Source organism: Larimichthys crocea, chromosome VI (genome assembly GCF_000972845.2).
Source record: "Larimichthys crocea isolate SSNF chromosome VI, L_crocea_2.0, whole genome shotgun sequence".
Taxonomy (NCBI): domain Eukaryota; kingdom Metazoa; phylum Chordata; class Actinopteri; family Sciaenidae; genus Larimichthys; species Larimichthys crocea.
The window spans coordinates 13,756,459-13,784,127 of record NC_040016.1 but is presented as its reverse complement, the minus strand read 5'-3'; the positions used below and the strand labels follow the sequence as shown (position 1 = coordinate 13,784,127).

At 38.9% G+C, this 27,669-nt stretch overlaps 1 protein-coding gene across 1 annotated transcript; it reads left to right on the top strand.

Annotated features, from left to right (window-relative positions):
* Positions 1 to 1,501: 1,501 nt before the first annotated feature.
* slc6a11b (solute carrier family 6 member 11b) lies at positions 1,502 to 26,081 on the top strand. Its single transcript, XM_010744546.3, has 15 exons — positions 1,502 to 1,808; positions 2,494 to 2,721; positions 3,209 to 3,343; positions 3,629 to 3,769; positions 3,933 to 4,014; positions 7,219 to 7,351; positions 10,192 to 10,326; positions 16,636 to 16,739; positions 17,212 to 17,336; positions 18,111 to 18,223; positions 18,539 to 18,676; positions 20,630 to 20,732; positions 21,363 to 21,463; positions 21,802 to 21,972; positions 23,774 to 26,081. The coding sequence occupies exons 2-15, from the start codon at positions 2,511 to 2,513 to the stop codon at positions 23,915 to 23,917; spliced, it is 1,836 nt and encodes a 611-aa protein (XP_010742848.1). The 5' UTR covers positions 1,502 to 1,808; positions 2,494 to 2,510; the 3' UTR covers positions 23,918 to 26,081.
* Positions 26,082 to 27,669: the final 1,588 nt, after the last annotated feature.

The following is a 27,669-nucleotide window of genomic DNA, read 5'->3' as shown; positions in this document are numbered from 1 at the left end:
AGGTGAGTTGGTATGCTGCGAGCAAAGCCCCCAGGAGCAACTGCTGTGACAAAGAGGACCAGACTGTTGACATCAATTCATAAATCAAATGGGGTCACTGCCTCTTTAAAGAATGAGACTTGACTTCCCACAAGTCCACAACCAACAAACACCTCAGGTGAAAGGAATAAAAGTATTTAGCATTGAATTGTGTTTAAAGGACTTTAAATGTAATTTCTGTGCATGTACATAGACTGATAACTATAACAGTTTTTAAGCTGATACTATTTGATGATATTCTTTTAACAAAATACATGTTTTTGATATGGGTCTCTTAACTGTAGCTGTTAATTTGTACTAAAAATAATGAATTTACTGTTGATTTATCTCTTATTTTCTTGATACATATGCTGTATCTCTATACTGTATCTGTGACAGGTAATATTTACAGATAATATCTATTCTGATATACTGTCTGCGCTGTAAAGCAGACTTGATGTCATTTTTTCTCATGTTGTGATTACGTTTACATTGGAGATGTTTGGTCTGAAACCCCAATATATTAAGTTTTAAGATTTAAATGTAAACTCAGTAAACACATGCATGCTGCCCTGACATACTGAATCTGTAAAAGCTGAGCTGAAGGGAAGGTAAACCTGTAAAGACAAATTATATCAGATTGCAGGAATTGTGACAATGGGTCATTCTAACTTTGCCAAGTTGCCATTTTATAGAAATTATGAATCAGTTGTTTTAGCTACATGCATAGAGCTCTACTTGCCTACTTCAGACTTGCCAGCTAAACGTAATTTATTCATCTGCACACACCAGTTTGTTTACATATGAGGTTGCAGGTCTTTGTTGATTCAGTGTTTGCTATTATGAGCCTCATTGAGAACGGACACAATTATGAGAAAAAGACCCAGACAGCAAAATAACAGAAAATGCAGCATCAGTGTTAGATCTGTCGTGGCTTGTTGCACTCTGAATTTACAACTTTAAATGAGTACTGTAGGCATGATATGATTTGGTGTGTCATAAGAGACAGAAATATTTCCAGAAATGTAATTCAGTCTTTTTTTTTGAAGATGAATCAGTATCAAGGATTATTCATTTGAACCACAATGACACATTGTAACACACATACATGATTTAAATAAATATAAATACAAAAAAAAAATCTGAATATTAAATAAAATGAAATTATAGTCAAGGTCTCAAATGGAGAGCAGAAGAAAAAAATGCTAATATGGAGACTGGAGTGCTTGATATTGGGTTGGGTATGCCACGTCCCACCCATATATTTAGAGATATTTAAAGCTAATGGGGCAGCTGTAATTAAAAACTTAATACTTGGGATTGTCGGACATTTTAGAAAAACTCTAAAGCTAATGCTTAAACTTACATCAACCTAACTTTCTTTTCTCGTGTTTTGCTCGTCTCCCCATGTCACCCTGCTCTCTCTGCGCCGTGGTAACGCTGATGTGAGAGCTAGATTGGTTACCACATGGCTTTTATCCAAGTAGAGGCGCTTGAGAGTAGACCGCTTGGAGAGTGGGAGCGCAGTCGCAGGTTATCCATCGCCTGGTGCAAGATCTACCGTCACTCTGCAACGTCTGGGATCTTCCTTTATATAGACGAGAGACTTAACAAAACCACTTCACTCAACGCGGATCCAGATTGTTTCCCTTTTCCTCTTCTGCCCCCTCTCTCCTGTTTTTTTTCCACCCCCCCGATCAGGCTAAACCATCCTGTGTTTTTGTAAAGGCAATTGTTAGTGCGCATCATCGCGGGAGCCAAAAGGTTTGCCACTGATCCATAGGAGACTGGTGAGTAGAGTCACTGTTACATGTCTTTGCTTCATATTTGCACGATCATTTCTGTGGCACACTAAATATTACTAACACCGTTTTCTCATTTTGCCTTTCGATTGACTGTTTTGTTTTGTTTTTTACTGTTTGATTGAGTGATTCTAACTTATTAATAGGCTGTTAACTTACTCACAGTAAGTAGATAATCATTGTTCGGTTGGTAGACTGTATTTCAACAGGTTATTACAGTGATATAAGAGTGGAGAAGTAAGACAGTTTTCACTGAAGTTTAGCTGAAGTTCACTAAAGGCTTGCTGCCCACTCACAGGCATCATTATTGTACTGTTTTCCACTCTGTTCTATTCATGTTCTTATCTGTCAATTGAAATAATAGAATGATCACACTTACAGTAATCCCTCAGTGCTCATTCTTTATTTAGACTTATGGCTGTTTTAAAGGGCTGTGCAGTTACGCAATAAATGAAAATTAATTGGACTGCTTTGATTTGAACCTTCACATACATGAGTGTGGACTATTCAATGGGCGTGGTTTTGCATTAATGGAACAGTCCCATTCAGATTCAGATGTCCCAAAGAAAAATACAGATTCTAGAAAAAGTCAATGAATCCATTTAAAGTTTTGGTTATGAGGTCACCTTTTATAAATCGTCCGTCCATGTGTTTTTTTGTTTTTCTCTCTCAGCGGGCTGCTGGAGCGTCATGACAGCTGAGAAGAGCGGGCCCGTTATAAACGGTAAACCAGAGGATGGCAGAGATCCGGAAGGGTCCAGCTCCAGCCTAGACAACAGAGAGTACAACGAAAGGGGCCATTGGAACAACAAGATTGAGTTTGTCCTGTCTGTGGCTGGAGAGATCATCGGACTGGGCAACGTCTGGAGGTTTCCGTACCTCTGCTACAAAAATGGAGGAGGTAAAGAAGATTCTCTTGTCTGTGAGAAGAGTTTGGACGTAAACTAAAGAATCAAGGTGGTATAGGAGAGGGTTTTGTGTTAGGATTGGTCGACATTAAGACAAGCTCCTTTATAGGACGAAGGGCGGTAAGACAGGTAAGCAAGTCGGACAGGATATGATGATACAGTAGGTTCTGTAATCCTGTACCACACCAAAGACAGAGGTAAATTTAATATTTTTAAGTATAAAAAATATGATGTCCTTTATTATTTCATCCATTATGCACAATTATATCAATAAATGAGGGGGGGGCTCATTAGGCATCATTAGACAGCACAGTATGAAAAGGTCATCTTGCAGTATGAGTGGAATCATAGTGAATGCTTTTATCTGATTCTTGTTCCTCTTTACTTACTCATTTTAAGTCATAGCAAAGATGTAAGCTTTGCTTACTGGGTTACTATGATGATTTCAAGTTCTCTGTATATTCTTTTGTGTGCACAAAGGTGCGTTCTTCGTCCCGTATGTCATCTTCTTCGTGTGCTGCGGTATCCCCGTGTTTTTCTTGGAGACTGCCCTGGGTCAGTTCACCAGTGAGGGAGGCATCACCTGCTGGAGGAAAGTCTGCCCACTGTTTGAGGGTGAGATACCACTTAGATCTCCATATTCTTTTATCAGAGCGTGCTCAGGATTTTAATAATTAACTAAAAAATGGAAAACTATACAGCGGAAAAACTAAATAAAACTAAGTTCTTGCACATGCACATAAAATACTATTATATAAATGTTTTTTACAATGTCTACTGACTTCTACATCTACTGACTTCTACAGGTGTCTGTTGGTCACTGCAGCTTGAATACTACAGGTTGCAGTAAATCCAAGTCGGTCACATTCATTCATTTTCTTTTTCTGTAACCGTTTTCAGGTATCGGCTATGCAACGCAGGTGATTGAAGCTCATCTAAATGTGTACTATGTAGTGATCCTTGCCTGGGCCATCTTCTACCTCTTCAACTGCTTCACCACTGAGTTGCCGTGGGCTGGCTGTGGGCACTACTGGAATACAGGTAGGAGGATGGTACAGAAAATAAGAAAAGAAAAATAATCATTGTTTTTTTGCTTCTGGAGAAAAGAAAAGAGAAAATACCTTGTACGCTTCAATGTGCAATGACATCTGAACACCTATACCTACAGTAGATCCTTAAAAATATCTGTGCTGTGTATCCACAGAGAACTGTGTTGACTACACTGGAGAAAATGCCACCAACATTACAAACCCCAACGCAACTTCTCCGGTGATTGAGTTTTGGGAGTGAGTACATTTTTTTATTACTTTTTCCATGCCATCTTTATGTTCTGTCATGCTTATTAGACTTGATATGAGACCTCACGCTCTGTTTGTGTGTGTTAAGTCCCATTGGAGTGCATACTATGATGATGCCTTTCATCTCTGTGGGTGTAAAGTATTAATGGTATCATAGCTCATCCTATAACTCCACATGTAGATGGTTTGTCACTTCAGGCAGTCTGTCATTATCTATCGTAATGGTAAAAGAGCTTCTGACAGCTCCAGACTGTTTCACTGACCCCCCTAACCTTTCCCCCAATAATTAGTCAGCCCTTTTCATATTTGTGTGTCAACAGGCCCTGGTAGGCCAGCTGTCTCCCAGCTAGAGCCATGTGTGTGGCAGCGGATCAGACCTTGTCAGTGTGCAATGCTGACCACACTTCCTGTCTCGCTGCCAGTGGCTATGTTTACACTACTGGGTCAAATCAAATTTTTTAAAACTGAATATTGCAGTCAAATGGTTAGATTAAAATTGTGATCCATGTTTTTGTGTCTAAATCAAATTTAAATGACGTTTGTATGAAATTATTTGTGTTATAGTGATTTAAACATCAGATTTGAGACAACAACATAAACCTAACCACAGAGAGAGACATGTCCAAAGGAAATGGCCAAAGAGCCAACCACCATGCTGTTGGCAAAAATAGCAACTGACCAGGCTTTGTTATAATCTATGCCAAGACACACTATCATGTTTCGTACTGTATACACAAAATAAATGAACATCGGTGTAGTATGTTAAACAAGCTGTATTTTGTTATCTTAAAATCCAAAGCTTATATCATTTAAAGAGCATTTGATAAAAGACTGGCAAACAAATATATCCTCTGTACATTAGTGATTCATTATGCACATATTTGCAATATTACTAAAGGACTAATATGTCGGCACAAAGGCTTTTTAATTAACCCCCCAAAAAACAAGTCTGTAAATGTCAGATTCCAAGTTATTAATGCGAACATAATGCTGCATGCAGGATGATTAGGAAAGGATGGGATCCTCACCCTTTAGAAGTCTTTTTACCTAGAGGATCTAATAATGTACATTTCAAAAATATGCATAGGAGTAAGGGAAAGTTAGACATGTTTCTTTGGTAAAACTAACTAATACTTTTTCATTTACTTAACTGTACTTTGTACTATACCTTAAAAAAAACAGATATTGTTTACCTCAGAAACCTGCACACCTACTCTATCATACATAAACAGTATGCACACTCTAGACATATGCAGCAGTATCACATTAAAACCAATTTACATACATTTGAGAACACACAAAAGTATATTTACACACATTAGTGTTCACATCTTGCCCTTTCGCCTGACCGGGGAGGTACAGCGGGGCTGTGTTGGACCTAGCCTGTGGCCGGTCACCAAGAACATGTCACCATGATCAATGGCTGGTCAGGAGCTCCGGGGGTGAACTCGGTGGCAAAGATTTGGCAGCACCTTGTAGCTCTGTGGCCCTGAGACTTGCTTCTCATCCTCCATCAATGCTGTTGCCTGGCTATGCTTCAACAAACAGGAAACACACTTTTGATTCACCACCACCAACAAGCTATGATGTCATAATTGCCGATTACATGCCCTCCATCTTGTACCTGTAGGCGTATCATAGAAAGGAAAGTTTTAATTGTAGAACGGTGATACGCTACTAGAATTATACACGACAAGCCCTGTATCAGATCCTCTTGGCTTGATAGCTCACTGCTGCTTAGAAGCATGCTGAAATAAGCATTTCAAAATCAAGATCAAGATATACTTTATTTTTTACCATTGGGAAATTTGTTTTGGACTGTTCCACAATAAATGAACAAATAAACAGCACAGAGCTACAACAAGGCAATAAGACCACACAGACTTTTACTGTGGTACCCAACGATAAATATGGCTGCCTATTGAGCTCCACAAACTCAGCAAGGACAGGCTTAGGTCATCAGAGGAGGTAGTTCACATCTGTGGACACAGTGCTGACAGCTCCTTAACAGACGTTATCACCAAATAAGGAGGTGAGGTGAATTAATAATGCATAAAGCAGTTTTCTTGACACTGGTGTTTGTCCTCACATATTGTCCCCAAAGGAAAGAGAAGCAGAGTGGTTAGTGGGTTTTCTGCAGAACTGAGCCCAGAATCGGCTCATGGTGTTGTTGTAGGTTTGTCAGATTTGGGGGCTGAATATTCTGCATGACCTGTTTTATGTGGGTTGTTGCCACAAAGGTGGAGTAAACCAGAGCAAACCAGAATTCTTTCTGCCTGCTGATGTTGGCCACCACAGTGCAGTTGTCCCACCAGCACATCCTTGATGCTCAACAGCAGCTTAAAGTGTTGTACCAGCATGCCATCTCCATTTTATGACATCCATCAGAGCACGATGCTGCCGATTGCCTTTGTTATGGAGGTTCTTCTCCAACCCATCATCATCGAAGGGTCTTCACGCTTTGTGTCTTCTTTAAGTCACTCTGATGTGATCCCACAGCATGTTTATCGTAGCATCAGGAGTATGATGCTTTACAGCTTTAACAGCTATGAGAAACAGGGAAGACTGCTGATTGTTTCACGGAGAAGAAATTCCATAATTGCTGCTTGAAAATTGTAGTCGTCTTACCCTGCAGTTGCATCCTGAACTGTCAGTGTCCAGGTTAGCTGCAGGATGAGGACCAGACACCATGGTCGAACGGAGGAAGTTGTATTGTGAATTACAAAGGATAGAAAAGGTCATCCTCTAGTGCTGGTTACTTCCTGCAATGTTATGGTGCCCTTTGAGGTGCTGACAAATAGGATTCAGGATTCACTCATCCTGAGTGACTGAGCAGGTTTGTATGAATTTCAGTATGCAGCTGCTCCGCAGTGGAGAACCACTAAAAAAGCCACTGTGAAATAGAATACAGGTTTCTTTGCACATTATATTTGTATAGTATGTTAAGTAGGGTGACAATGTTTTAAAGTTGAGGAGTGATATAGTATGTGGCCTTGGAGAGCGAACTATGTTAACAGCTAAATGTGTGAAGACTAATCTCGGGGAGTCTGCAGAGGCTCTGCTTTTCATGTTCAACACTGCTTCACCTTTTCCACAAAGTGCTTACAGAAGCTTCTACTTATGTCACACAAGAGTACTGAACTAAATCAAATTGTAAATCATTAATTGTCCATGTTCTCTGTGCCAAATCAGACGCAGAGTGCTGAAGATATCAGATGGTATTGAGCACATGGGGGGAATGCGCTGGGAGCTCGCCATGTGTCTGGCTCTGGCCTGGTTCATCTGCTACTTCTGCATCTGGAAGGGACCCAAATCAACTGGCAAGGTTAGACTGTGTGTTTTTTTTATTGCAATGCAAAGTGAGTGCAACGTGTAAGTTATCACACCAGCCAACTCGCTATTTTTATTTGATTATGTGTATGCAGGAATACGTGTACATGCTACTTTGCTGTTACTGTCAGTTTTAATTTCCATCTTACACTCTAAAACAGCAAGACAAGATAAAGCACTTTCCCTTACTTGTCTTCAAAACAACTCCTTCATAGGAAGCCACATGTATTTACCCCTGCAAATAGAGGACAAAGGGGTTGTCTGCACCACCTTCCTCTACCTTTCCTCACATCACCCTTTCCACTTTAATGTCCTCCTTGAGGCTCTTCCAGCAGCCATGAGGACTCTGCACCTTGCTTTGGATGCTCAGCAGCCCTTAAGGAACCCCTCTCAGATTCAATGAGCCAGAATGAATATAGAGTTAGAGATAGAGTGAAAAAAGGAAGGGAAAAGGAGAGTAAAGAGAAAAGAAGGAGAGGTGTGTGGGGAAAAATTAATGGGCTCACATTCTACATGACGGGAGGGGGGGGACAACTAGGCGGCGATGCCTATATCTCCCTGAAGTGTCTTTTGTCTGGCTGTGAAGTAAGAGAGGAGAAGGCTTCTTCATGGCCGGGCTTTAGCAGCCGGTCCAAGATTGATTCCTGTATTCACTGGAGGAAAAGGAGAGCGTTCATGAGGAGCATGCAGAGTATATCCTCAGCCTCCGCCTCTGCTGCCTCTCTCTCTCTCCTGCTATGAGAAATTAACCACAGCTCGCTTGTTGCAAGAGAGAGGTGCTTTCTTCTCCACAGACCCTACAGCCCATTCAGATCCGACTCTGCTAAGCTGTTTGCTTTTGTTGGCCATGTTTGTCAGCCATTCTCACATTTAAGCCCTCCTGTTAGATTTACGGCGAGACAGGGGCAAGTTTGACCAGTAAATTTGTGGTGGCTTAAATGTTTACCCGTGGTGAGCTGGAAGGAGCATGTGGTGCATCAAATGTTCATGGAGAGATTGAATATTGTCCTTTTCATCTCCAGAGAAAGAGGGGGAGAAGGTTTAGGATGTGTGGTCGTTTTATTTGACAAATTAAAGGAGGTATCCGCTGGGCAGGAGACAACTTTTCCCACACTTTCCCTGTAGGCCACACTAGGATTAGCAGAGCTTAGAGTGGACAGTCTCATTAAGTCTCATGGATCCGCACTGTGAAAAAACACTACCTTAGTTAGGATTTCATTTATTTTTAAACTTTTGATCCAAGGATGTTTGAGATGTTCAGTTAAGCTGATCTTTAATTTATGAATAGTTGATGGTCAAAGATTTCAATAGTATTTCATTTCAGTCCCACAACATGAAGTGAACTTCTTTGAACTTTTCCCCTCCGAATAACTAGTTTCCATTCATGAAACTGCTGCTTGCAGTTGTACAGTAAAGTGACCAAGGGTGTATGATATGAGTAATTGGAGTGTTCATGAATGTTTATGAGTGTGTGCTTAGGCCGGTACTGTATGTGTGAAATGTGTGAATGGTCCACTTTATTTGTATCTGTAGTATGTGCACACCCATTTTAATGTTGTGAATGAAGTTGTGTGTGTGTGTGTGTGTGTGTGTGTGTGTGTGTGTGTGTGTGTGTGTGTGTGTGTGTGTGTGTGGTTGTATATGTGTGTACTCATGCACTCCTGTTCGTGCTTCAAAGAGAAGCACATTTTCCCACACTGCCAGCATCACTCCTCTGGGCTTCTCCTGTTTAAGAGACAGGGCCAGAGGAGCCTTCTTTTCTTTTCAGTCTCCTGGCCCGGCTCTGTTCTGTCCTGTTCTGTCCTCAATTGGACTTTGACTAGATGCCAGCAAGCCAGGGGATGTATGTTGCCCGCCTCTGCCTTCCAAGAGGCCAGGGTCTTTGTTCAAGGGGTTTCTAAGAGTCTTGAGTTCTCCAGCACAATTCTGCGAAACCTGAATCATTGAATAAAATAAAAAAAATGTGAGTGTTGGTGTGATGGTTAGCAAGTGTTAGCTACTGTAAAGAAGGTATTGTGATGTTATTATATATATATATATATTATATATATATATATTATATATATATATATATATATATATATATATAATATATAATATATTCATGAGTTTGGGCTGTGAATCTGCTGCTATATGAAGCTGAAATTGGACTTGAAAACATAAATGAAACTGTTTTGGACAATGCGTCTATGAAAGCTGTATTTCCAAAGCCTGTGACGTTTTCTTATTCCTTGAATATGATTATGAATCATCACTCAACATCATCTGATCTGATCATGAATATGGTCATATATAGATGTAGGGGTCATCCAAGTTGTTATTTGTTATGTATGGTACTGCTAGCCAATCTAGCGGTATCATTTTATTTTTTTCCAAACAATATATCAGTAGATATTAAACTGTGTCATCAGCAGGTACAGGTACGTACCTCTACCCCACTGTCAACCACTTTAATTAATGTTAGGCTCACAGTTCAGGCTATACATGGTTGACAATAAGGCACCGTTAAGGTATAAATGTATTTATTATAGTAAAGTAAGTTAATAACCCATGGCAAAAAGAAAATCTGTCTAAGCTAAATATAAAGAGATACTCAGTCAATATCTCCTGAAGGTTTGTTGATTGTTGTTATTACAGTGTTTTAGATTTGTTTAAAAAACCTTGTGACCTTGATTTCCTAAAACAAACCAATACAAAAAACTTTTTCTTTATTATTCAGTCCAGTGACTCAGTGTCAACTGTATTTTTCCAGTGTCTAAATAATATTAATAATTAATAAAATATCAAATATAATAATATTAATAAATTAATATCTGTGCCTGCTTACATCTGCAGGTTGTGTATGTGACTGCTACATTTCCTTACGTGATGTTGTTGGTCCTGCTGATCAGAGGAGTGACGCTGCCAGGAGCATACGACGGCATCAAGTTCTACCTCTACCCGGATATTTCACGTCTCTCTGACCCTCAGGTAGGCTATTTTTTAAAAAAAATTTATTGGTTAATATTTACCATTCAAGAAAAAGGGTAAAAAGTAGAGGCGCTACCAAGAGGTTGCCACCTAGAGGCAAGAAAAGCAATAGGCGTCGCTTTTTCAACAGTTGTGCCATCTGCAGGAAATTATAGTGGAGCTGCTTCCATCGTTCCGTTTGTGTTATGATCTCACCTCAATCGCTTTTGAAAGTAACCAGACTGTCATGAAGGTCAAAAGACAGCGGGGGTTTATGGGTTTTTGTTGTTTATTGTTTATTGTTTTGACCCAAATGTTATGTTTTTTAATTATTTGTGTCAATAAAATTAACTAACTAACTAGTAACCCCCATAACGCATGTTAAATAGTGTACATAACACATACAGTACATCTTTAAAACTTGAACTAGAGAACACAAAATTCTCCCTGTTATTTACTCTCACTGTATGTTCTTGTGTCCTTGGATTATGATTCTGATATTTCCTAATTGCAGCTTAAGGCAGCATTATGTTAATGACATCAGATGAGTCAGTCTGAGTGCACTGTGCTAGAACTGTGACTGTTTTTGTTTCTCTTTCTCTATGGAAGGGAAAAGATACCAAAGTAAAGGGGTTAAAGAGATGAGACTCATGGGAATGAATTTATACCCCTGCCTCACACCCACCTGTCTGGAGCTGAGTAGCTGCCAGGGGGACAGGTGGTGTTGTTATTACAGTAATGCAATATTCTTTTTTTTTTTTTTTTTACACCTATCAGTATTTATGCTTGATTTTGTACCACAAACACTTTCATGTATACACACATAACAGATTACACAAAATGAGAGCTTGTTTGGATATGCAGAAAGCAGAAAGCTGAACAAAAAATTAAAAATAGGCAAAACATTTGGCTACATTTATATATGTCCCAATCTAGTGGCAGTGATACTGTGGTTTAATATTGAGCTATGATTGTCACAACAGAGCTGACACTTCATGCCAGTGATGAGATGATCAAGAGTCGGGTAAATAGTGAGCTTTGGAACCTGGAGAGGTTGAAAGTTCATGATTTGAGGCTAATAGAGGTGGTGCATTACCATATAACTCATACAGATGGACAGACGTACTCTCACAGAGAGCAGACTCCTTGACCTTGTCTGGAAAAGGCAGACAGCCCAGGTCGCTAAGCAACAGTGCAGTAGAAAATGTCAGTGGATGGGGTGTCATGACAACAGGATAGATGAAGAGTTGAGTGAGAGAGAGCAGATCAGAAAAGACAAATAGATACACTCAGGTGTAAGAATGATATTCTTTATTTAGATAATCTTTTTTTATACTTTCCAAAACATAAGAGCAGAATTGTTAGGAAGGGATTACACTAAAGCAATCATTGTTGTAACCCATTGTTACCTTGTGTGGGGAAGTACCAAGTTTGCAGCTTTGGCCTCTGTATTGTAAGAAAATGTCATGCAACCTTCAAGTGCACATTTAAGACACAACCATAAACATCAAAAACTCAGCTGGAGATTTTGTTTTTAACCAGCTCATGGAGCTAACATAGCTAGTGAGCTATAGCTGATCAAATGAGAGCCTGCCTTTGTCTGATATCATGAACCCATTGTTTCAAAAGTTACCATGAATATTTAGTGATAAATATACCACCACTATCATTGTAAACTGTGCTGTGCGAGAGCAGAAACCTTGACGGGCATGGTAACTTAGATGTGAGATAGATCTGCGATAGTGCTAAGTGAAAGGTAATAATGCAGATCTTCTATCCATGAGTAATCTTTTTATACTTCCAAAATGGGTGACTCTTCAGCTCTTTCAACTTGCACATTTGACAACTTTTCACAGAATTTCAGAAAACTGTAGGCGTCAACTTAATTACATCCTCCAGTTCAGACTCATTTCCTTAGTAGGAATTCAGTCAGTCCTGTAACTGTACAGACAGACAAACCAGTCTGTTTCGCACAACATGTTCGGAAAAGCAGCTCCTTGTGGTGTGAAAAGTTGTTAAGAACATACAGCATCTTGCCATAATCCTCTCTTGGATGATATACAGCAGCTAAATAAAGACTTTTAACAAGCCTAAAAAAATTAACTCTTGATAAACAGGCTGTTACCACTTACTTTTCACATTTATGAATTTCATACAGAATTTCAACACAAAAAGTAACATGGTGCTTGATTCAATGTTTTCAACTTTTTAAATGTATTTTCGCTCTCCAGCTGTTGTCCTGTAAGATGATTGTTGTTTCAACTGTGGCTTTAGTAAAGTTAGAGAAAGAGGAACAGTGATATAGACAGACGGCGAACCAGTGAGAAAAAACGGGAGGACAAACAAAGGGACAAACAGAAGCACACAGAGAGTGAAGGAGGGTGATAAAGAAGCGCTGCTGTTTGGCAGAGGAAGACATTACTTCTGACACCAATGTTAAATTAGCTTCCTCAAGGACAATCAGGCCTCTGTTCTGTTCACCGGGCGGTGTGGAGTGTGTGTGTGGCTGTCACCCGCTCTTTTTACTCCCCTAAACTTCATCATGCCTCCCTTATTCTCTTCTTATACCTTTCTCTCGTGGGCTGTCTCCTTTCTCACCCTCCACATTGCACTGTGCATTACCCTCCTCTCCACACTTCGTACTTGCTATCTTGCCATGTACCATGACTGAAAATGCATTGCTACACTGCTTGTGTCTTTTCTCCAGCCTGTCCAGTGCCAAAGCTATTGTCTCACTAGTCAAACTTGTCTTCTACCTTTCTTTTCTCTGCTCATTTCCAACCTCACAACATGTTCATCCCTTAATGTCTAAAACCAAAACCAGGGAGGTTGTTGTTGTGTGGTACCCTTCAAAACAATATTATATGATTACTGATTAGCATACTTAACAGATAGAGTTGTTTTTGAATTAAAAACTTGCGGTTACTGAATATTGACGATTCTACCGTCTGACTTGCTTGCTGCTAAATGCTCCACTATGTTCAACTACTCGTTGCTTACTTTGGATTTCTAGCATTTGGTGAAGATTTTTGGAGTTTCTTCTCCAATACAAAAACAAAACACGTTGAGAGCTGTGAGAGTGAATCAAAACAGTAACCCAAACTAAATTAAAGTATTTATATTTAAAGTAACAGTAACTAAATTCAATCAAAACAGTATTTAGAATACCCAGGGTGATTGTGTAATTGTAAAAACACACACACACACACACGGACACACACACACACACACACACACACACACACACATAATATACTGCTAGTGCCTCCTGTCTTGCAGTCTTTTCTCTCCACTCTTCTTTTATATCCATCCCATCCAATTACCTCTATAGAGCAACTCTCATTGACCCTATACTTGGCAACCACCTGTGTCCTTTTTAATCTGTTTAAAGAGTTGCAGTCATCATGTTGTTGTTTTTTTTTTTTCACAAAATTACACAACAGTAGTAAGACAAGAGTGCGTGAAAGAGAAAATACAGTTCCTGCAAATATTTACATGAATAAAACATAGTAGAAAGTAGAAAGCTCCACAACGCATGGACTACCAATGCTTCAGTTTAAGTTAGAGCATAAAACAATCAGGACAGCAGCAACATGCGCATTTGTAAAATGAGCCACTAAGATTGAATTTCTTCCCGGGTGTTGAACCATATCCTGTTTTAAATTCTATGAAGGATAGCTTCATCTGTACAATGTGATAAAACATGAATATAAGACAACATTACATTAAGTATGGCTCCTTTGTTGGGGAGTGAAATTTAATCTGTTAATGTCAGCCATACGTCTTAATGCTGCACTTCACATATAAATATCTAGTGCCTATAGATGTCATTTATAACAAGTGTGGGACGTGATGAGCACCAAGAGTGGCACATTTACATTACAAGAACACTATCTTACAGCCAATGGCATCCAGCTTTCACACAGTAGAAACGTTTCCTGGAGCCACAGTCTCAACATAACCAAACACAAGCTGGCCAAATTAGGCACAACATCAACAAGTGATTCTCTCTGAGCCTGGGCCTTTAAGGTTTCTCTGCGCTGTGCGGCCATCAGCCGAGGGTGAACTAAAGGGAACATTAATGAACATTAGGAGAGAAAGGCCTGTTCTTCCACAGGAACAGTCCTGTGTTTGTGAGGTCACAGAAGTTACCGTGGTTACTCCCAGGAGGGAGCGAAGACCGTGCGTTTGTTAATTGTTTCTCGGTGGGGAAATGAGATTAGTGGCTGAATGGTGATGTGAGAGAGTTTTCAAAGAGCCATGCTGCATTAAGTTTGAATTCGCTAGCACTCCATGCTATCCAGTGGGTTCTAGGGTCCTGCGCTGCACTACAAACTAGTTTCATGATGCACATTTTACTGCTGTCTCAGTGAAGAATCCTACATGTGTAAATCCCCATGAAGCCAATGAATCAAAACACTGTGACTGATTTCCACATAATACCTAAATATATAATTAGCTGGCCTAAAGAAGGTGATAGATCTTGCATTATACTTCACCTACACTCATCACCAGACATTTACTAACAATACTCGCAAGAACATGTGATGCTTAATTGTTGTGCAATGAAACAGGAACCTATCCAGGATGTTTACATTCAGCCCAGTGTATACTGGGATAAGCTGAGACCTTAAAGAAGATTAAAACTGCTGGGCCTGTCTCTTTTGCACAGTTAGCAAGGTCAGCTGTACAACAGCACTCCTGCATAAGAATTTACTCACAAACTTTTCAGCATAATTCATCACATTTTAATAACAAAATAGGTTGTTTTTCAGTGCCTTCCAAAATGAAAATGTGACACATTTTATAATTCGGCCCCTTTATGGTCAGGCAATTAAAACTTGATTTAGTTTAGAGAAACATTGCCTTAGATATAGTCAGTGTGACCCAGTAAAAACAAACACTTGATACAAGATGCAAATCTGCAATGTCATGGTCATGATGCTTTGATGTTTTGTGAGTTAAAACATTGTTTTTCCACCAATGCTGCAGAGAGGACAATAATAATTTACATAATAAACCTAAATGGGCTAAAAGAGCCAGTTCATCCAAATTACATCAAGACTAAGAGTCCATAGTCATGCATGTTTGTGTGGTGTGTTGAGCTAAGAGTGTTGAGTTAACATTAGCATGCTAACATATTCACATTGAAAATGCTAACATGCTTTCTATGACTTTATACATGTTCATGTTGTTTGTACTTGAGTGTGTGCTAGCATGCATTTGCTTTGTTAGCATTAAACAGGTTGATAGATGACCCAATGGTGGTGTTAAATAAGGACCTCCAAAGTTATTACACTTAATACAGTGCCTGTCCTAACTTTTATTACTCCGATTGTCAAGCCATTTTGATAAAAACATGAATGTCTGCCTTGTGCTGATGCTACATAAAACAGTTAGGAGATCCCCACAGTCAATAGGATTGATCCATTGGGGATCCTGGATGTGTGGGAAAACCTATCAAGTAAATATTGATAAAAGTGGTCAGTCGTCTGACTATCAGACTACCAGACTATAGATAGAACAGCTGGCATGGTTGAGCCATAATTTCATTACAAAGTCACTCAGATGATGAAAATCAGGCAGATGAAGGGCAACAAAAGAAAAGTGAGGTTTCATTAGAGAAGATAAAAAGTCATCCCATGACATATTGTGGTAATCTCTTGTGAATTTGAAAGCCTATTTCCTCATTGTGATTCTGTGATTGAATTAATTTAAAATATCTCCCAAATCATTTAGATTGGTCTGTGACAATAATCTGAGATTGGATTGGTCTGTGACAATAAGCTGAGAATCATTGATGTAGCGGAAATTTAACTGGATCAAGAGCATGACAAATTATCAGATACCTTGAAAGTTACTGAAACTTTGATTTGTGTATACAGTGTGTGTATGTATGCAGTGCATGTACACACACACAAATTAAAGGAAAATAAATTAGTTACATTTAATATTCTTTGGTTAAGATTTGTGCCATATTTGTGACATTGTTCCTGGCATCTTTGTTGAATAAAATAATTAAATGATAAATGTATTGATCCCCCAGAGGGGTAATTCAAGGACATACTTGCCTCTGTCTCCTTATATTTCCGGTGTATGCCTTTAATGTCAGTCTCTTTATTAATAAGGTGATGAGATGAAAACACTGAATGATTTAGTTGGTATGAGTCTACACTAAGAGACAATATAATATCAGTTTAGAGACTTTATGTCTGTTCTGAGTGTTGGAAAAACAGTTTTTTTAAGACATGTTTATTGTTTATTGTTTGAAACTTCACTTTTATGCCCATCTGCATGTGTACTGTATGTTTATGCCCACTTGTCCTTCAGGTATGGGTGGACGCAGGAACCCAAATCTTCTTCTCTTATGCCATCTGCTTGGGTTGTCTCACTGCCCTGGGAAGTTACAATTCCTACAACAATAACTGCTACAGGTAAGATGAGATATAGCTGTATTCATCCTGAGGGATATTGTTGCAATGCAATGAAGGAAAGACTACAAATACAAAAATATCAATGAATGAACAAAGTGTACTCAATGACAAAAAATATTGTAGGTATCCCAAGTTGCCCTTATCTCATTGCTGCTGTATGAAAGGTAGCACATAGTTACCTTTGTACAATATCAAATGGAATATGGATGCCATGATGATTGGATGATGACTGTATACGAGTTATACAAGTGAAGTGTACAGTACAGAGTGTGCCTGTCAACATAAAGAATACAAGAATATAAACTGATAAAATGGGCACCCTTCTGTATAATTTTAGCTTCCATTCATCACACAACATGCCTGTGCATGAGACAATGTGAGGCAGAAAGTTTGTGTTGCCTCTTGAGTAAGGTCCAACAACAGCTCTTAAAGTAAGTGTGATCTCTTTCTCTCTGTCTGTCTTTCTCCTCAGGGACTGCATCATGCTGTGTTGTCTGAACAGTGGCACCAGCTTTGTAGCAGGTTTTGCTATCTTCTCTGTGCTGGGCTTCATGGCCTACGAACAAAATGTTCCCATCGAGGCTGTGGCAGAATCTGGTGAGAGAATAACAATTATGTTTCTTACATACATACATACTAACTTCAACTGCACATCGCTATACACTGAAGCAGGTACTGTAGACTGGAGAAGGCCTTTCTGAATCGGTGTGCCCCATCCATCATATTGTGTTAAAATGGATAAACACGACCAGTTATATAACTCCGCACTCTTCACCTAGGCTCTTAAACCACCGCATTATGATTTATTCAAGTCAGTATGAATGATTTAGTGAATGTGACAGAGCAAGAGATTTGAAGTGTTTGTCTCTGTGCATGACGAGGACGGAGCTAAATGTTTTAAATAATGCCTCTAAGGGTATGTTGCAAAATGGCATGCCACCTCTTATTTTGAGCCATTCAGTCCTATTTTACAGCAGTATATCATCTCATTCGTGTCCCCTTAGAGAAGACATTGTTTCACATCAGGACCTAATAATTAAGGAGACTCCCATTAAAGAGGCATGAAAAAAAATTAAGAAGAAGAAACTTTAGGAACAGCACAAAAGCAGGTCAGAATCATATGTAAGATAACAGATCAGAGCTTAGTCCCACCTTGGGAGCATATAGATAAGTACACCAGTCTACTAAGGCTCCTGCCTGTACAGTGCTGTGAAACTACTAACACTGTCAAATACATGGTTATAAATCCTCTGATCAGCTGATTACACAAAACATTAAAAAAGTAGACGCTTAAAAACACTGTAACTGAAAAAACCTTCATGCTATTATGCTCTAAGAAGAGTCCTGTTTGTGATTTGTTTTGTGATGCAGGTCCTGGTCTTGCATTCATTGCATACCCCAAGGCTGTTACTATGATGCCTCTATCGCCTCTTTGGGCCTGTCTGTTCTTCATGATGCTCATCTTCCTCGGTCTGGACAGTCAGGTGAGAACTGTTGGTATAGATGATAGAGGATGTTTCATTCATTCACAAATAAATCAGTGAAAGATTGACTTCTTTGGCAATTTAGTCTGTATGTAACAATACGTGGAAATTGATCACCATGAGGATGTATCAGTATTGCCTGTGTTTAAAATTTTGTGATTTAAAAAGTATTTAATGAAACAAACAGTTGGCAGGTCAGATGTTATCAACAACATTGTGTGTGTTTTTATGTAAAATATGAGCCCATAATCACAATGCTAAGCTGTCATGGAATAAATATATTTTCTTTAAAGTAACATCTTTCTTGTTTTGCAGTTTGTGTGTGTGGAGAGTTTAGTGACAGCCGTGGTGGACATGTACCCAGAGACCTTCAGGAGAGGCTACCGCAGAGAGCTGCTGATTCTGGGCATGTCTGTTGTCTCCTTCTTCATAGGACTCATCATGTGTACAGAGGTAGGACTCAGCTAAAGTTACATCATTAGAGTTTAAGATAACATGTAAAAAAAAATAATTGACTTAATGAAGAACATTTGGTTACTTAACTAGAGAAAGAAAGCAAAAGAAAGTGGAAAGTTCACCAAACTATACCAATGACAAAATGAAACTGCTAAACTGTTGTTTTCTCTTAAATCATAGTAAACAAGTCAAGTTGTAAGTTGTAGTATTGTATGCTTGGATTAAATGTGTTGTCATTTATGTAATGGCTTTAATCAGTACTGTTGTCAAACCTCCTAAAGCAAATGTATCAAGACCAAGACAAGACCAAGACTTTGAGAGTTTGAGATCAAGTCAAGACCAAGACTAAGGCAGGGCGAGGCAGCAGAGTCAAGACCAAGACAGTATATAGCCTGCACAGGCGCTGGTTTGCAGATGAAGACTTTGGACACAGTTAACAATAACAAATATTTCAAATTAGAGGTGAGTTAGGTTACTATTTTGTTTAAGGTAAAACGTTTTACATGGTCTTGACTAGTCTGGAAATAAAGTCCTCTTTGTCTGAGACCGGGTCAAGACCAAGTAAAAATGAAATCCAATTTGGGACAAGACCAAGACCTCAGGACCAAGACCAGTCTCGAATACTACAACACTGGCTTTAGTTAGCTGACAGATTTTTTACAGATAATACAAGACATAGAATATAAGCTCATGAAAAGCTCTACTTTAAGTTATTCTACTTAAATATACTGCCGACATTTACTTAATATTATTTGTGGGGGAAATGATTGTTTGCTACAGGAGATTACACTGTTTCTTCACATGTTTATAATTTTATTTAACATGTAGACATGCCATCATTGCGATAATCATCATCATCATCATCATCATCATCATCTTCATCATCATCATCACTATGATCATCATCATCATCATCATCATCATCATCATCATCAACATCATCATCAACATAATTAACCCAGAGATGTTCCACTGGACACTTTTTGACTCAAGTCAAAGGTCTGTGGTCAAGTTAACCATCCAGCGCTGTATTCGTGTCACCAGCACTGCTGTGCTTTTAAGACCTTTCATCTTTTTGTAGTAATAATGGAAGAGAACGTGGTTCCTCACACTCTCAAGAAGGTCTTTCATCCACTAAAAGCTTTTCGTGCGCCCATATGTGCTGCTCACCATCCACCCCCACTGGAAAACATACTGCACTGTTCTCTAGTGGCACATAACAAACATGAAACTGGGGAAAAGAGTAGTAATATAAAGGTGTAGTGCTTTCTCAGTTTTTTGATCCATTACAGACTGCAGCATGACCTCTGTTTGTCATTCCCTGTCACCATTACAAAAGAATTGCCTTGGCTTTTCCTCATATTTCAGCACTACCTGCACTCTAGGCACTTTTTGCCTCTAAAGAAAGATCAAGAATAAAATGTCACAAAAAGCTTAGAGTAGGATATAATCACAGTTGTTGTTCACTGGGAGTCTAGTTCAACATCTGGTTGAAGTAAAGAGACATTTTGACGATATTCTTAGTTGTCTATGAGTAGTTTAGAGCTGTGATGTAACCCCACTCTAAGATTCATGTGAGATTTTATTCATGATGAGGCTTTTAGTGGAAGCAGACAGAACAGATGAGTTGTCTTGAGTGCAGGTAGTGGATGATGTAACTGCTTTATCATCCACCAAAAAAAGCACCACCACTGATACTGTGACAATGGAAACCTTTAAAGGAATAGTTTGACATATCACCTTAATACTGAGAACTGATACCTGTCTCTCTGGGACAAATCCTCATTTTATTATAATATTAGTTCAGAGTTACATTGGTTTACTAAGATATCAGCCCATGACAGGCAAATCAGGCAGACCTGATTTGTTTCATATCTGATGTGATCTAACCAAGTCTGATGCTCACATCGAGGCTGTGAAGGAAAACTGACACCTGTCTCGTCCTATCAGGGGGGGATGTACGTCTTCCAGCTGTTTGACTCATACGCTGCCAGCGGGATGTGTTTGCTGTTTGTGGCCATATTTGAGTCCATATGTATCGGCTGGGTGTACGGTAAGATGACAATCTCAGCTTAACAAGTGATCTCAAAGAAATGTTTTTTGCTTGTTATCTCAGATAACAGTTGTCTGTCCTGTCCGCTGAACAACAGTCTCACATTTCAGCACAAAAAACAGGCTGCTGCACTGTCATTGTATAATGTTTTCACCCACATTGCTTCAATCATATTTCTTCTCTGCCCTCTACTGGAGAATGGGCTCAAACACATGCATTATTCACTTCATGTTATACACAGCAAATAAATCTTTTTACTGAGATATTAAAAATGATATTATGGTATTATATCTGTGTGAGGTTGCCATTCACACATAATGCCTTATTTCACTTTAATATGCTGTCCTGCAATGGGTCTTTTACAGTATGCCCTATTTGAAAGAAAAACAATGTGTGGTTTTCTGTGGCTACTCTATTTAGACATATAATTTGACAGCAAACCAAATTACATTAATAATGTAAAGAATATTTTACATGTATCAAAGCAGAATGTCTGTGTCTCATTTCAAAGACAGTTTTATTTATCTAAACTTAATCAGCAGCTCTGTTCGGACAGCCATACACTGTCACAGTACATCAATCACATAATTATTCTGATGTTACTCTGAGTGACACTTATTTGCATTACAGGTAGTGACAGATTCTACTTAAATATCGAGGATATGATTGGCTACAAACCTGTCTTCTTCATCAAGTGGTGCTGGATGATCTTGACCCCGGGAATCTGTGCTGTGAGTCTCACTGCAGACACAAAATCAGGAGCAGCGCAGGCGTCACCGACAGCAAACAACATATCATGTAGATGTATCAAGAACAGAAACTTTTAGTTATATCCTGTAGCTATTTCCACGTGGCCAGTTACATTAGTACTTATGGTTATTTGCAAAATGCAAGCAAAAAAATTGGACTTAGGAGAAAGCGTCACTATGTTACACATTTGTTCATGTAGCAGTTGGTTTGAATTATTCTCACATATAGTACCATACTGACTCTGAATTCAAATTACGTGACCATTACTCATCGACAATAATAATTTACAAATACAATGTCATGTTTTTGTCTGCTGCAGGCAATTTTCCTTTTCTTCCTGATTAAATACAAACCGCTGAAGTACAACAACGTTTACACCTACCCTGATTGGGGTTATGGTATTGGCTGGTTCATGGCCATGTCCTCGATGGTCTGCATCCCTCTGGGGATAATCTGGATGATCTGGAAGACTCCTGGCACCTTTTCTGAGGTAAAAATACACACAAGTCTCACAAATCTGAGACTTATACTACAGTATTTCACAGGTGGTCACTTAATAAAGGAATGTCACACAGTATTTTCCTCATTGTTCACAGTTCTTACAGTGCAGGTAGTATGCTCATGCCATATTGCATGTGGCTTTATTTATTTTGTCAATGTCAAATAAACCGTAACACCATTATATTGCAGTAATTGCTTTAAATTAATGAAACCATACTCTTGATGATCAGCTAAACCTTGTAATAATACACTCTGAAAAGAAATAATTAAATATTTGAATAGCCCATCCAAACCAGCCTTTTTATTTTTCAAGGCAAAAGGTTTATCTTGGTTTGCACGGATAGAAAGAACATAGAAAGTGGTATCTATGTCTTGTCACTCCAGAATTTATTCTCTCTTTTATGAAGAACCTTTAGTTGTGTTTGTGCAGGATGAGCAGCACCATGTTCTCTTTTCTCTTGTTTCTTTGGGGTTTCCACTAATCAAGTAGACCATTTTCACAAAGTTAACCCTGTGGCAAACATTGTAAAAATGCATTGTGGATAGTACAGGTTTGCAGCCTAGATAATTCAAGCAGCTGAGGCTGTGGATCTACTTTCTGCATTAAAGACTTTGGAAGAAGTACTATTCAGGCCAACAAGCAACTGACAACATAAATGGGTGTTTCTCCAAAGCAAAATATTAGTACAAAGCCAATCTTTAATACAAAGCAGATCTTTTCTTGTTCAAAACAACAATGGACAGTGTGACCAGATGTTGTTTATTCAACCATCCATTTTCCATAATCGCTTCCTTATCAAGGTTGCGGGGGGCTGGAGTCTATGCCAGCTGACATTGGCCAAAAGACAGGGTACACCCTGGACAAGTTGCCAGTTCATTAGAGGGCTGACACATGGAGACCAACATCCATTCACACTTAGTCACCATCTAATCTATAAACCTGCATGTCTTTGGAATGTGGGAGGAACCAGATGTCAAATGGTAGACTAAGGTCTTAATACTTTGATAAGTGAGAAAAATATTACTTTAATTATGTTAAAGTTGTAGGTGTATGGTACCAATATATTGCAACAGTGTGATGTTAATGTTATACTGCCAGAAAATGAGACTGACTGTATATCTTGGAACAGATATTTAAATGTCCATATTCATTTAAATCACATCACTGTAAACTATATGAGAGTGTAGGATGGTCCTCTCTCCATGAGAGGAGGGAAAGACATTGCCTCCTTTTCATTTACAGAGCACTACAAGGCAAATTACCATCATACCTCACTTCTCTTTTACATTTTAGACACTGCACATATAGCACAAGGTCACAAGGTTTTATGACACTAGAAACACCCCAAATAAGATCAGAGGCTGGCAAATTAGCTTTTCAGTTTTATGCACCCACTAAATGGAACCATCTGCAAGAGACACTGAAACTAGACAAACTTGTGTCCGTAAACCATTTTAAAGTTTTAATACATGGTATGGGAAATATACAGTGTTCTTGCTTTAACTGATCTTGCTTTAAACTGTTTTAAACTGTGTTTTTGATCTTGTTTAAACTTGTTTTAACTGGTTTTACCTGTTTTAACTTGATCTTGTTTTAACTGTTAACTGTCAAACGTTTGGGCTATTTATTGTATATTGTTTGTGTTTTGTTGTGATCAGGGCATTGCTGTAAAAGAGCAATTTGCTCAGTCAAGGTTTCCCTGAATAAAGAACGGAAATAATATTGCTGCTATTAGAAGTAGCACTGTGGTGAGCAAATGAGAGATAACTTCTCTCTATTCTCTCTGCAGAGAATAAAGAAGCTGACGACTCCCAGCAAGGACCTGAAAATGCGAGGGAAACTCGCCGCCCTCAGTCCTTACGCTGCCAATGATGCAAAACTTAAGGTTGACGGGAAAATATCCACCATCTCAGAAAAGGAGACACATTTCTAACCGACTGCCTGACCGACTGACCAAGCTGCCTGCCGTCTTCACGATAAGTCAAACAAGCGAAAACAACAGCAAACAACAACATCATTATCCACCACTACACAAAGCAGGAAATGAAACAAATGACTCGGAGTGTTATTTTTGTTTTGTAAAAAAAAAAAGGAAAAAAAAGGAAAAGTTATCACGTGATTATGTAGTCTGCTTCTGTTTTGCACAAACTTGGATAACACATTTGTTGTTTTCAGTTAACATTGTGACTAAAGCAGGTGTTTCTTTCTTTTCTAACCATTAATATTTAAAAAATCTGTTTGATGACATACGATATATGGTTAAAACTTGTCCTGGTACCTTCTCAGTACTCGTCACACTAGTGTCTGGGCCTTTAGAGCAATACCGTGTTGTGTTGTAAAAGGCTTACACTGTACATTCATTGGCAAAGTGCTGTGCCTCTCTATTAGGTACTAGGTACCCAAATGTGACTATCTAAGATGTAGCAGTTTGGGGACCATTCTACATAGTTTTGTGAGTACTGCAGTATGTGTTGGTACTGAGGCTATAGGAGGGCATACCCTGAATACTCCTGCAAGTAAAACTTTGAGTTGTATATAAAGAGTTTTGCCATTGGCATCTTGGACAATATCTGAACCAGCTGTGACTGTAAGGGCTGTGGAACAATTTTTTTGGGCCTTGAGTGATTCTTACTTGAATTTAAAATTTGCCATAGCAACAGACGCAAAAAAACTCAGCTTAACTGAATGATATTATTAGGTGATTGATTATCGTGTTAGGATATATTAAGTCACTGACGGCTTTGCTGATTTCCATGGCACTGCTCTTTCCAAATAGACTTGAGGAGCAAATGAAGAGGTCCAGAGTTTAAACACTCTTTTAAACCCCTCAGTTTTTTATTTTACCTCTCTAGTTTTTAAGCTACAAATTGTCACATGACTACAAATGACAGTGAGTGACTCGCAGGCTGAGTCTAAAAACACCTCTCCCTCTCTCTCTATCTCTCTCTCCTCTAGCTGCCCTCCTATAAGTCGTGGGTATCTGTCATTTCACAGTAATTATGCTGAGCCTAACGCAGAGTGACAGACAGACGTGCTTTCACCCTTGCATTTTTATTTCCTGCTCCGTCTGTGGAAGAGAAAATGGACATCCATCAGATGAGCATTTCAAAACCCATCTGTCTTCTTATCCCTGTTCTTTTTATTCTTTCCTCTTGTTACAGCCCTTCCTCTTCTCCCTTTTGTCCCACTGTCCTTCCTTCTCATCTTCAACCTCTGCTTGTCTGCTTCTGTCCCTTTTTTTTCCACTTCTGTCTTTCTCTTCATCACATAGAGGGCTTGAGCAATGATATGGGCCTTAGATGAAGCCATGATGCTGCTTGAAAGCTTTGTGTTTCGTCACAGACCTATGCATCAGCGATAGCCTTGCTATCGATTAGTGTCTCTGCGACCTTTCTTCTGACATTGTAAAGCGTTAAACCTTGCTGAAAAAAAAAATAGATATTTTAATTTTGCTGTCTGAGCCGCTGCAGGGGTGAAAGCACAGTCTGTCCCTGTCATCCATTTAATTGTGGTGAGAGTCAATGAGCTGGTCTCATTGTTCAGATCAATCTCAGTCCATTACAGCCTCATCCAATCAGCACTCGAATGACTACGAGTTGCCCTACCTCCCTTCCTTGCTTTGTCCGACTTTCTCACTTCCCTTCCTTTCTTCCCTTTGTCCTTGTTTCCTGATGAAAGTGCAATCAGAGGAATGCATCTGAGGGGATGAAACTGAAATTTCTCTCTACAGTTTTTCAGGAGGAGGCAAAGAAAGCAGGGGAAGAAATAAGGAATTGATGAGCTGAGGAAGTGTGTGATCGAGTAAGTAATGAGGGAAATCGAGGAAGTGATAAGTGAGAGAAGCCCCTCCTGTCTAAGCTGTGACATCCTCTTAAACATGTGATTGGTCCCTCTGGTGTGGTTGCATTATGACTTTATCACCTCTTCACTGATGTTTGTGCAAAGCTAATAGTTGTGTGCATCAGAAATTATAGCCCGCTGTTTAACACTGATCATGTCGATGTATATTTTACATCTCTTTCTAGAAATCTGTGGTTTATTTCTTGAGATGAAAGATGTTTTAAAAGAACTGCTGTATTAAAAAGAATACGTCCTTTGTTTTGACTTTTGATATGTCGCTCAAAAGATCTTGTTATAGAAATATAATGAAAAGTGTTTTACTGTTCTGTACTGTTCTACACACATTTTGGTATTCACAGGACACGTGAATTGTCTGCTTACTCATTTTTAAGAATAAATATTATAAAGGAAAGTGGAGTATAGACTCTGGTCTTTTTATTGAACTTAATCTCACAATTCAGCACCACAAAAGAGAAAGAAACTGCTCTTAGATACTGACATTTCCATCGTAAAGCCCTTTAAAAGTTTCAACACTTCTATGAAATGATAGGATCTGATAAGATAAGATGACATTTTACCAAGTACGATACAGCAAGTGGATTATTGACACAAGCAGTAATGGGATATGGAGCAGAAAAAGGTTTCTGTGGTGTTAACCACATAAGCAATTTATTTTACATTTAAATATGAGAAGAAGAAATAGACAATGGTCAAACATTGCTTATGTGCACTGATTTGTCTACAGGTCATATTGTAGATGAAGATGTAAGCTAAATACATTGCACAGGAAAAATTAAACATGTACAGTAAACCTCACATGGGTGTGTTGTTTGCACTTGCACTTGTGAGTATCGTCCTGGGCATTGGCCAAAAGTGACTGAATGCTGACATGTCCATTGCTCCATTATACCTACTAGTTTGCTATTTGCAGATCACCTTTTCAGCCAACAACATGAAGCAACCAACACCAATGTCACGCAGCCAAACCATGAGGCCAACTGCAGCCTCTTTCACTCTTGGTGACAACATCTGTCTTTTCTTACTATGATCTTATTAGATAATCGTATGAGGGACCTCCACATCACTGTAGTCTAGATCTGATGAAATCCCCTTCCAATGGGTCTTGTATGGGCCTCAGGGTATGTGTTTCAGTATGCGTGTGAGTGCAGGGGGCACACATCCAACTGTGCATTTCTGAAATCAGCTTTACTTTCTTTGATTTGGAGGTGACATCTTGACTTCATCCGGTAGATGGTGTGAAGTAAACGTGAAGCAAAATTGTGTTGTTAAGTCACGTTGCTGCTGCAAACTTCTGAGACCACTTTATGAGCTGAAAAAAACTTCTGGACTCAGCAAAGCAAAAAATCCATTCAGAGAATGATACGAAGGTTAAATGGCTGTCAGCTGGAAAATCACTCTCTCTCGAATGCAACGAAATGACTTCTATTTTTTTTTCCTTTTTGGAGATAAGTTTTAATCTAAAACCTTTATCTAAAACATTGCTGTTGGCTGACAGGCACATACTGTATACATTATGAATAAAATTTCTCTAGGCAGGGTTTTATTCCAGTTTCTCAATGATTAAATGAAGACAGGTGGCAGACTGTCAGTGTTAAATTGAAGTTTTCCTGGAAGCAACCACAAAGAAAGATACGTCAGAGGATTTAATTTAGTCCCTAAAATGGCACTGATTAATTTTTGGCCACTCAGGGAAATAAAAATAATAGCTGGCAGATAGAGCCACCACATGTATTTTAGTTATTATGAATTTTACATATTTTTATTATATGTTGTATGTACTGTTTTATGCCATTTTGCATTGGGGTAGCATATGGTACATTTGAT